This window comes from Megalobrama amblycephala, linkage group LG18 (genome assembly GCF_018812025.1).
Source record: "Megalobrama amblycephala isolate DHTTF-2021 linkage group LG18, ASM1881202v1, whole genome shotgun sequence".
NCBI lineage: Eukaryota > Metazoa > Chordata > Actinopteri > Cypriniformes > Xenocyprididae > Megalobrama > Megalobrama amblycephala.
Genome location: NC_063061.1, coordinates 18,840,428 through 18,853,088, shown reverse-complemented (window position 1 = coordinate 18,853,088; position 12,661 = coordinate 18,840,428). Strand labels below are relative to the sequence as shown.

Genomic DNA, 12,661 nt, shown 5'->3' with positions numbered 1-12,661 from the left:
TAAACAACTAGAGGATTATAGGCAGAATGCAGGTGAGTGAAGGCAGGATTAGTTCGTGACTGTAGCTGTGACTGGATCTGATGTGGTTTCTTATCTTTCCCAGGGAACGTGGATGCAGGTGGATGTGGAGCAGACAGGACACGAATACACTCACAGGAGACTGAAGAGCCTGAGTGAAGAGCCAGGCGTGTCTGTGACAGCATCATATCCTTTTATTGTTTTTCACTCTAAATTCTAATTCGTACTAATCTTTTGTTAGTAAAGTTTTACTAACGAAAACATCAATTTAACAATATTTTACTGTAAAAGTATTTTCTTGTTGAATATTACATAGATTTAAACTGTAAATTATATATTAGCTTATCAACCAATAATTTTACAGTACTGTACAGTATTTTTAAAACATTTTTTCACTGTATACGGAAGTGAAAGTGATATGTGGGCCAAGTATGGTGGTAACCCAAACTCGGAATTTGTCCTCTGCATTTATCCCATCCAGCACAAACATTAGGAGTAGTGAGTAGTGAACACACACGCACACTGAAAACTGTGGACGCACACCAGAGCAGTGGGCAGCCATATTTGCTGTGGCACCGGGGAAAATAGTAAGGTAACTTACAAAAAATTGGCAGGTTTTAACCATAGCTTTTTCATATTCTTTTCTTGGTAAAATGACAATTTTTACAGTGTTTATGTGTGTCAAAGTCATCCTGTCACGTCTCCTGATGATTTAGTGCCTCAGACAAAGGCATAGGGCTACTGGCAGAACAGCAAGCAGGAAAGAGCAGCTCTGTCCGCTGAATTATATTTGCCTGAATTTATCTCTAGCCTGAGAGAATCATTTAACACAATGCATCTGGAGAGCCCTGTCCACTCTCACAAATAACACAATGCAGGAGGCTGGAGGGGACGTTTGGGGAGAAAACAACACTGTAAAAGTGTGTGCGCAGAAGTAGAACTGGGTCAGTATAGCGACACGAGCTTGCCTGTGCACGGGTTTAAGAGTTGCCTTTGACATTCAATGACACAGAGAGTCTCATAGTGACATTTCACAAAGGACATTTGCACATAAATTTAAATTGCTAATTTGTTAAGGAAGCCATTGTGATTAATGGTCAGAATAGATTTATACACACAAATCAGTATGAGTGCTTGGTTTGAGAATGATTTAAGCTGTGCTTTATACATTGCTACACTATTGACTATAGATATTGGACCTTTTTGCCCTCACCTAACAGGTTTCAATTATTATGTTGGACAGCTGATCTATAAGCTCCCAGCATGCATTGCAACATGAATAAATTATGCAGATAGCACTGCAAGCTTGTTGTTTGCTGACTTTATATATGAAGCTCTTGTTGTTTTGTTTGTATTTGTGTATAGTTATATAAAGAGCTTTTTACAATGTACAGTTATGGTTTTGCCGTACATATATGCAAAAATAGTTACATTTTAGAACCTTAGAAGTCCAAACATTGATACTGTACACATGAATGCCTTCATTTTTTATTCTTTCTGAAAAAAAGTATTAATTTGTTTAAAGTCCCCTTGTAGTCAATAACTATATCCCTTAAAACTCATCTTTGATCACTAAAATTACACATTTAGAGGGGTACTTCACCCCTGGAAAGATGAATGTAATGCAAGTACAGAATGTAATACATAAATTGGTCATTTATGTAGTAGAAATGTGAAATTATTTTTGAATTTGGAGCTTTCTAGACTGAGAAAAGGCAGAAAATGTATTTTTGACTAATGTGGATGAAAGACAACAACTCCCAGAATGCACTTGTTTTGCTGCCCTTGCGAGGCCACGCCCAAAACCACTCCTATCGGTTACAGGCGGCATTACCAGGAAAATTCAAACAACTAGGCTTGTTTTGTTACATATTAATTCTATATCGTGAGTTAGTTCATACATTTACAGCGAAATGGTGCTAAATTGCTTTGTACCTGGATGTACACCCAAAACCAGGAAAGGACAAGTAAGTTTCCATCATTTTCCGATTAAGTTAAAGATTTGGAGCGATGTAAACAGTGGCTGCGGGCCATCAAACACCCGAAGTTTGGAGATGACACCGTTATAGAAAACCTAAAAAAACGCAGAATATGTAGTCTCCATTTCAAGCACGAGGACTACGAACCAAATATCCTTGCAATGAAGAGAACCATTCTGAAGGACATTGTGATACCATCGATATTCACTTTCCCAGAGGACGAACAGCCTGGGCCATCTGGTACTAAGCGTATTCGCCTAGAGGTAAGACTCGCTGATACTAGACTCTATTTCTGATAACACAGTAGCCTATATGTAGTGTTGTAGGTAGCAGTAAAACTGCAAACTTAACAAAGTAACATTAGATAGACAATTACATATAAGTTGCATATAAGTTGACTGTTATCAAAGTAAAGCCACTGTTCTGTAAAACTGAGTTAGTCTATTTATCTATTTATGCTAACGTTACCACAAAAACCTGTTGCTGTATTGAGATGACTGCAGAGACCGATAAATTTGCGAGATGAACCACTGATGTAGTGCAGACTATAACAAAATAATGTTAATTACTTTAAGCTTAAAAATATAATTGACACCCACTTTTGATAAAATCTTTGATCTATGTCCGTGAGTAACCTCAAACGCGCATATGTATGGGCGTGGTGAAAAAATGAGGAACTACCTGCTATTACTGGCTGTAGTTTTAAGCCTCTGGCCAAAAAAGCCTCCGATGACGCAAAATCGTCATTTTGCGTCATCGGAGGCTTTTTTACAGAATAAAAATGCATAAATCTCTCATCTCGGGCTGATATGAAGGGGGAAAGCACGGTACTTCGAAAATACTAGTGGTATTCTACTAATACAAAGCTTAATGCTAAATCCTGAAGTAACCCTTTAAATGTTTTTTTTTCTGTAAATTTTTTTAATGACTAAAAATAGTTTGACACGACTCCCTTGCCTCATTTAATATACACGGATCTATGAATATGATAATTAGCCCCGCCTCCACTCACCCGCACGAGCTCAGATGAAATCCATTCGGTCAACTTATTGAGGTAAACACTTGCACAATGGTATCGTTTTTTTTTACAATGTCAGACACATGATGGTAATTAATATGATTAGTGTTTTGCTTGACTACGTTATCAAAAAGCTAATAATGTGTTGCTAATGTTACACAAACCATGTTCACATTCATGAGTCATATCAACAGACAAATATATCGGGATAACCTTCTTTTGAGACTCCCTTGCGCGGTCAGGTAATGATATGCTAAAGCTCGCCGACACATTGACATGATTGGTTACAAGGTAGTTTGTGAGAAAAACCAGCGATTTCAAACCACGGGTTTGACACTGTCTTTGGTTTACTGCATTTTTAAAGTCAAAATACTCAGCAATGGTGTTATAATATTTGCACAGGATTTGTCTTAAAGCATGTTAAAAACACCAGATGGACATATAAACAACATTAAAAACTTAATTTTCACCACAGGGGGAATTACTTACCGCAAACAATTGAATTGTAGTGTATATTTTCTGAGAGTGTGCAATATGTAGTGTAGTACTGTATAAACAGGACTGACAGAGCGCTAAGTGGAGAGAAGAGGAGGTGGTACTACTTCGCTTTGCTTTCAACAGATTTGAAAGCATGGAGAGTCCTGTTAAAGCTACAATAATCTTGCAACACAAAGGACTGTGGGTTTAACCTCTAAACCAACACCTCAAATCTGCTTCAGTCCAATTAAACTTGTCGCAGTCCTGAGGCATAATAGATTACCATTTTTAAACTTATAAGCTGATTTATTTAATGGCTCGGGCTGTTATCAGGGATCATATTTTACTAGTGAAATATAAGCACTCTTCCAGCACTTTCAAGCAGTGGCAGCAGTGCTTTTCAAGGCTGGGTACAATGATTGAAAGCTGAATGTTTAGTGAATAATCACATGTACATGATATGAAAAACAGCTGAGAAGTAAACTATAGGAGGACAAACTGCTAAATGGGAGAACATAGCAAATAAAAGTTTGTGTTTCCATTTGCTCCAACAGCATTAGTAAAAAACAACATTTTGCATTTCCAATGACTATCAAAAGAGGAAAAAACATAATTAAACTATATATATATATATATATATATATATATATATATATACACACACACACACACACACATTAATCCATCATAGCGAAGGAGTATGGGTGTAAGCGTCTTTGTGAACGTTTGTGTGTCTCCGGCCCTCCCCAGAGATCATCAATCATGACCAGATCGAACTCCTCTCTTTTTCACAAGCTGCTCCTCGCCTTCACTGCTGACAGGCCATAATAATCGCACTGTGTTGCCATGACATTTTTAGTGTTTTGGGCTGGCGAGCTGTGCTGTCAGCTGGCTGAAATAAAACACAGGCAGAAAAAGGAAGAAGAAAGGCTATTCTCAGTCTAATTCTGGTGCCCATTCAGAGTGCACCTGAAATGTCTGCTGACTGTCTGTGTTTGGAGCTGAAGGCAGTTTTAATAAAAGTGCAATGAGTGGATGCATGCTGAAACACAGTCATCTCATTGGTAATCACTTGTTTCCAGGCTCAGGGACCTGTAGATGAATATTGATGGATATTACAAGAAGAAAGAGGTTGCTAATATACAACACATCTGTTTTACTGACAAAAATTTGCTTCAAATGACACCCATGCTACCTGCTGCATAATGTATACACATTATATTACATAATACATCATGTAATACAGTATACTACAGACAGACAAATCTCAAATGCAAGTCTGTGGTTTCATAAAAACCTCTTAAGGTTATTAGGGAGCAGCTACAGTGAGATACGACCTCACTTTCTGTAATTGTGGTATCACAGTTTTCGTATGTAGGAGGTGCCGCAGTTCCCATCACGCACCCGCTAACAACTTCAAGGCTATGTCATGAGGATGAAGCAATAACAACAGATTGAATGCTGAAAACAACATGGGGGAGTCGAGGGGTTGAGAAGAGGATGTTTGTGAATTATTGATGATCTCCTGAGAAAACCTGCACTGCACGATGAGTCCCTATAGAAACTGCTATATAAGGACTGTGGGACGATGTTGACAAAGTCTGACATACATACATTCATACGTTCATTACTTGGCACTCTGTATCTCAGAGTAGATTTCCAGAAGAGTTGTACTTGCCTGCACACAATGCTAGTTGTGGGTGGTTGCCAGGCCATTGCTGTACAGTCTGAATGATTTCAAGCATATTGTTATCATGTTATGCAGTTGCTAGGGTGGTCTCGGTGATTGCTAGGCTGTTGCTAGGTGGCTGCGTACAAAAATGGTCTTATTTCCCATATAGTATGCACAAAGTGTTAGAAAAGTAATAGCACCTTTCCTCAACAAGACATATGAGTTGGTGTTAAATCTGTTTAAGCATTATTAACACTGATGCTTGAAATTCAAGCACCAAGAATTATTGAAATTATTCTGGAAAACTACTTGAATAGTAAACAGGACACATGCCTCAACACCCAATCACACTTGAGAGTCACCACAAGCACCTAAAGAAAAACAATATGTCTGAATTGTGCCTTTTACCAGAGAGCTCTTATGTGGCCAATCAGAACTGACCACTCCTGACTCCCATGAGCCACTGAAACAACTGTAATAAAAGGTACCATTACTGCACTGATTGCAATCAATAGATTTTTCGCCTTCCAATTCAACCACTTCAAAGTAAAGGTGAAGTATGAGGTAAAGAACACTGAGACGGATGTACGATAAAGAGAGAGAGAGAGAGAGAGAGAGAGAGAGAGAGAGAGACAGTACAGAAATGTGTTTACACTTTTTGGTTAAGGCTGCTGTCACCCTGGGTTATTACCCTTCTCCACTACAGGCTCAAGATGCCTGTCAAACCAATGTCATTTTCAAACCAAGCATCTTTCTGTTGGTGAATGCGGTGAATCCTTGTGGACAACTTGTACCCATTACAAAATCTTTTGCCCTCATGCGAAATTCCCAACTGCATGGATTCCTACTGAAATGACTGAATTTCACCCACGAAAAGCTGCATTAGCATTAGCACTCTATTAGCAGTTGCACTGCTACACAAAAACAGTTGTTTAATAAACTAGTTTTAAAACCTCAAAAGGCACTATTGGATAGGCCTGCACAATATATCGTTTTAGCATCGATATCGTGATGTGCGCATTTGCGATAGTCACATCACTGGATGTGCCATGTCAAGTATAAGGATCATTAATCCGTACGGACCAGAGACCACAGTCAATAATAACCAACTGCAGCAGTATCAGACCGGTATTGGGGTGGAGCTTATAGCATCATTAAAGTCCCCCTGTAGTCAATAATTTTATTCCTTAAAACTCATGTTTGATCACCAAAATGACATATTTAAACATTTTAAATATTTAAACATGTATTAAATATCTTGAATGTAACTCTACACCCTTGCTTCATTTAGTATACACATAGCTATGAATATGCAAATTAGCCCCACCTACACTCACTCACACCAGCTCAGAGATCCACTCGGTCAACTTACTGAGGTAAACGCTGCACAATGGTATCTCTCTTTACAACATTGGACACATCACTGTAGTCAATATGATTAGCTTTTTTTTTGACTATGTTATTAAACAGTTAATAATGTGTTACACAAACCAACAGCTAATGTTACACAAACCATGTTCCCCTTCGCCATCTCAGAGTCAGACAGCTGCCTGCTGAAAATCATTAACCTTAGAAATGCTTTGAACAACTCAGAACGTCAGTGGAGGAAGGCATATAGTTCATCATAACTTTGTAATTGTCACAAACTTGGCCTCTGTGGCTCCCTCACCTGAGTACTAACTTTTCATGGACTGCATTTCCCATTACCATTTCACAAGAAGACACAAAAGAGAGCTCAATTCTGAACTTAGCAGCACAGACAGCACGCAAACATCGAATTCCATTCTTTTTTGTGTCTATTTGTGCTTGAACGGACACATATATGCAAAAATACATCAAAATGCCAGTCTCTGCGAGTATCCTCTTAAACAACTGTGTTTTTGGCTTCTTTTGGTGAAAGTAAACAATTGAGACAGAAAACAGAATCTGTGCATTTGGTCTTAAAATGACAGCAGCCTAATAGGGCTGGGTAAAAAAATCGATTTTTCGATTAATCGTTTTTTAAAATGTGGTCGATTCAAAATCGATTCTCAAAGGCCACGAATCGATTTTTTTCCATATTTATTTCCGCAAACATTGAATGTAAGATTAACGTTAATCTAATAACGAGTCTTCTCCACTAGATGTCACCCTCTTATTTGCCTTGCACGATGTCACCAAGGAGCGAGAGGCGAACCTGTCATTCATTTATTCAGTGGTATGGAATGTATGGAACCTTTTTAGATTTTGCAAGCAAGACGACAACGATAGTGTTGTGGACAAGAACAAAGCTAATTGCGTGATTTGTAATGCAGAGGTGAAATGCTTTTGGCATTTGTAGTACTACAAATCTTCGGAACCATTTGATGAGACATCACCCAGACGTTACATATAGTGAAATATAGTGAATTTAACATAATTGTATGCATTTAAAAATTAGAGATGGGTTCTGTTTTAATGTACCCAAGTGTACCTAAAATAAAAGAGTTTAATATACAGGTTTGTGGCTCTTAATTTCTTTTTATTAATTACCCACTTGTAAACTTATGTTCACTGTTCTTTTTTATAAATATAGTATTTGTATTAAATCTATATTCATTGAGTTGAATCGAGAATCGAGTATAGAAAATTGAATCGAGAATCGAAAATTGAATCGAGAATCGAAAATCGAATCGAGAATCGAAATCGAATCGATTTGAGAGCTTGTGAATCGAAATCGAATCGATCTGGAACATCTGAATCGATACCCAGCCCTACAGCCTAATATTCCTGCTGTTGTCTGTGTCATGAATGTTACCCACAACATCACCCCAATCATTCTAGAATGATTAATTCTTTCCAAAAAAAGCTATTCAAGTCATCTGATGTTTTTTTTCATATCACAATATATATATATTGCAGAAAAAGAAAATAGCGCAATGTCAGTTTTTTCCAATATCATGCAGCCCCTACTATTGGAAAAAAGGTAAATACTGCAAAAAGCAGAGAAAAGGACAAAGCTCTAATATGTCCAGGTTTGAAATCTGTCAGGACAAAAGAGAGAATGTGAGAAGCAGAAAGAGATAATTATAGCTACATCTGGAAAAAAAAAAAAATAATAATCCCAATGGCGTTATGTCAGTGGTCAGATAATCCCAATTCAGTTATGTCCGTGTGAGGTCAGAGCAGGAAGATTAAGACTAGAGGTGGATCTAAAAATCCATCTGGGACTTAATCCTTGGGCCTTCAATAAATCAAGAAGCAAGACACCGCATTTTATTTTAGATGCCCTTCTGAAGACATCCTCACATGGAGTCAGGCAGTATTTCAGTAACTGAAAGTACAACAAAATTCATTAAGCAAGGAAAATTTGATTCAAATGCAATCGATTCCTGTACATCTACAGGAGCTCCTGCCATCAGTGTTCACTCAGCACCATTCAGCACTGTGTCTAAGTGCCTTAGTGTCCATGCCTTTGCTTTTGGAGAAGCTATTCCATCATTCACTATCTCTCGCACAGAGACAACAGACAAACACTTTCTTTCTCACACACACCTCCTCTCTGTGTGTTTAACAGAAGTTATTTTAAGAGTGATGACGTGGGGAGGACGCGGCGAGGACAGTTTCTGCCTTTGTACAGATACTGGGTAACAGCGTGTCCTTGTTATTATAAATATCAAGCTTTTAAAGTACACATGAAATCAAAATTGACCTTATTTATTTTGTTAGCTCAAATTGCTAGTTTTGTGGTGAATAATTCATCCGTGCAAGTCAATCCACACAAAAAAATAGTTTGGCTTCGTAATATTTAATTAAAATCTGAAAATGCTCCTCCCCCCTGCAACGGTGCCCCTTCTCTAATGATATCAGTTTGACGGCTTGGGTTGAAATCGCTTAAACCACTCCCCTCCAACGGTTAGTCTGCGCTAAAGTAAAACACTGCCCTCTATTCAATATTCAATTTCACTTGGAAATACGTCACAACACTGGAGAAAGGTCGTTTGCAACTTCCGGTTCATGCAGACTTGAAGTTAAAATTTATATGAATGTATAAGTATAAATGTATGTTTTGAGTCTTTTAATATTTTAGTTGTATATTTCAGGCCCACCATTTTAATACACTTTTTTCCTTAAGTAGTTCATTTTAAATGGTTCTGTGGTGTTTTAATGTTTTTTTTTTTTTTTGGTGTTGCTGTTTTGACAAATATTCCATGTATAGTCTCTGAATAAATAATTTTGGTAACAATTTAGTATAGGGAACAATTCTCACTTTTAAAGGGTTAGTTTATCCAAAAATGAAATTTCTGTCATTAATTACTCACCCTCATGTCATTCCAAACCCACAAGACCTTTGTTTATCTTCGGAACACAAATTAAGATATTTTTGAGGAAATCCAAGAGGTTTTTTTTAATCCCCCATAGAAAGCAATGTAATTACTGTCATTCGAGGTACAGAAAAGTAGTAAAGACATCATTAAAGTAGTCCATGTGGTTCAACCTTAATGTTATGAAGCGACGAGAATACTTTTTGTGCGCAAAAACAAAACAAAAATATCAACTTTATTCAACAAATTCATCCCTCTCCTGTCAGTCTCCTGCACTGTTTATGATGTTTTTACTACTTTTCTGGACCTTGAATAAAGGTAATAATGTTGCTTTCAATGGGGGTAAAAAACCTCTTGGATTTCATCAAAAATATCTTAATTTGTGTTCCGAAGATGAATGAAGGTCTTATAAGTTTGAAACAACATGAGGGTGAGTAATTAATGACAAAAATTTCATTATTGGGTGAACAACCATTTTACTTATAGTTGATTATCAGCTTGAATATTGACTGTTTATTAGTACTTATAAAGCACATATTAATGCCTTATTCTGCATGACCATATTCTACATCCCTAAAACCTGCCCCATACTTAAACACTACAACATCTACCATACTAACTATTAATAAGCAGTAAATTAAGAGTTTATTGAGGCAAAAGTTGTATTTAATAGTGAATATGTGCTCCCCATACCAAAGTGTAACCATAATTTTTATATTATAAATATAAAATGTCCTTCGCTATGATGTTTAAAAGAGTTTTAGATGTTTTTAATCTCCTATTCTGTGAGCAGAATATGAAAAATATATCATGTAACATGATGGTTTACTGGTCAACAACCATCTAAGATTCTGTTAATATTATCTACAAAACTCAAGATATCAGCCCACTATCACTTCATTATCTGGGAAGTTTCATTTAAACACTTTGGGAAGCAACACTCAGCATCACAGCTCTAGGTAAGTTGTTTTGATTATAGTTTCAGCACTAAATGTATCACCTTTGACACATCTCAGGTGGCTGCAACAATTATTAATAAACATTAAGTATTTTTGGTTGAAGCTCTTTATGTAAATCATTATAAATTGATTGCACCCCAAACAATATCAAGCTCTGCAACATGAACTCATGAATGGGAGGAGTTTACTGGTCTATCTGATGCTTCATGTTGTGTGGGCAAATTATCCACAATCTAATCCTCCAACAGATGCATAATCCCGCACAGGTGACATTGTCCATGAACGCTTGTACGCTTGGCCCATATCAAGAGGCAAACCTATCAATTTCAACTTTTTTAGATTGTGTTGGTCTCGAGTGTGAAAATCAATCAATGTAAAAATCAAGTCCCTCTCACTAAACGTCTCAAAAACGGGGTCTTTCAACAGTCGGGTGGGTCTAGTATGACACAGCACCTGTAGTTAAAGTCCATAATTGAGCGTGGTGTGAACAACAACTCTTCCGCTCACTTCGACACCTAAGTAGTAGAGAGTGCACTAAGTAGAGAGAGGCGAAAAAGAACAAAGAGGAGGGGAAAGTGCATACAGATGCATCAGTGTACCTACCATCATAGTTGACGATGATGATGGCGAGCATGTAATCCTTGCCCAGCATGGTGTCTTCCCGAAAGCCCCCTGAGGTTAGTTCAGATACATTCCAGTTCAAAGCGTCCCAACACCACCAACAAACTCTGCAGCACACACTCACACACAGGGTGACCACCACTCTCTGGGATACACTCACATGCCAAAAGGATTAAAACCCACACTCCTCTTTTCCTCTCTCCGTCTATCCCCTCTTTTATTTCCCCTCAGGTAATTTCACTGCTGTTTAATCAACCTCATCTTTGTCTTTCTGCCTAATGCTTGTGAGATCTCGCTTTTCTGTTCCCTTCCCTACTCTCTTCACTGTCGTTCCGTCAAGCTGAGAGTGATGTTGTTTGTGAGATCGCTTCTCTCTCTCTCTCTGTCAGTGTGCGTGTGTCTCTCTGTGGATTCTGTAATTCAGTAATGCCTGCAGCTATCCCCCCTCCTTCGCCCCCCACCCCTCTCTCACTGGCACTCTTTGCCCCCCTAAGCTCATGGTGGCGCCTTAAGGATGGCTGAACACACAGCTGACGAAAGCAAACTGCTGGAGCAAACACAGCCGTCCGCTTCCTATACAATATTGCAGGTGTAAATATTTTAAATGGAGAATATACATACAGAGATATATACAGCAAAAAGGGTTTTAGTATTTTCATTAATCAAACAGGGCACAAACTGTGACGTGTTCCTGGGAAGAATTAGTGTCTCCAATCTGTTCCACACAATGAGGCAGAGAATCACCATCTGTAATGTGAAGAGTAAAACAAATGATCAGTTTTGACACTGGGTAACTTTCTGTACATTTAAAAGCCCTTTCTTGTATTGTTACAATATAATATGGATCAAAATATGCTATTAGAGTTTATGTTATGTGAGGAATTAGGCTATTAATTAATTTGTAATATAACAGCTTCATTAGACTTCACAAAACGTTTTTACTGAGATTAGCAAGCTAATGTTACTAAATACCGAGGCGTGTATTATGTAGCCTAAATACGATAATATAAACATTTGACTCATTCGGTCGCACATGAAATATTCTTTAGGAAATGTTTGTGGTCAGTAAAGAGCTGTGGGGTTGTAAAGGTTAGCGGTTTGCGTTGTGTTGGTCCACCTTAATTCCTCCCGTCATGAATTCAAGCGGAGTCCGTCATCGTCCAGCCTCCGTTTGCATCATCCCTCTGGTTGCCGTGGCAACGACTTCTCTGTCGCGAGCGTCTGTCTGCTTCTGCAGAGTCAAAAATGGAGATGGGCTCGCGCATTTAGCAGTGTAACGATAGCATAATGGCATAATTATATTTTATATATATTGTAGGCCTATGTCTAAGCCGCAGTTGATGCAGGCTATGAAATAGGTTACGTCGTTGTTGAAATATGCCACATTCTGAAAATAAAGCATTAACAGTTTCAGTCTCTTGTGAATATGAAGTGCGATTAACTGTGTTGAGTGTGCACTTGTAGTGTACTTTAAATCTTAAACGTATATTTATTTTTTTTAAACTGTAGGCCTACTTGCAGACAATTGAAATAAATGTACTCACTTTTCATGATTGTTTTTAACACACTTCAGCATTTTTTTTAAAAAATACACTTTGTAATAATGTCAAATTAAAAGTCTTACTTTAAAGTAC

At 37.7% G+C, this 12,661-nt stretch overlaps 1 protein-coding gene across 2 annotated transcripts in view; it reads right to left on the bottom strand.

Moving 5' to 3' along the window:
- Positions 1–12,433, bottom strand: part of apbb3 (amyloid beta (A4) precursor protein-binding, family B, member 3) — a 36,606-nt gene extending 24,173 nt beyond the window's left edge. Inside the window, exons 1-2 of one of the 2 annotated variants that reach the window (XM_048165937.1) lie at positions 12,145–12,433; positions 11,010–11,774 (exon numbers count right to left, since the gene is read on the bottom strand). In XM_048165937.1, the coding sequence (XP_048021894.1) occupies positions 11,010–11,058 (49 nt within the window). In that variant the 5' untranslated portion in view covers positions 11,059–11,774; positions 12,145–12,433. The remainder of the gene's footprint in view (positions 1–11,009; positions 11,775–12,144) is intronic. The other variant, XM_048165938.1, reaches the window with a different exon arrangement.
- Positions 12,434–12,661: the final 228 nt, after the last annotated feature.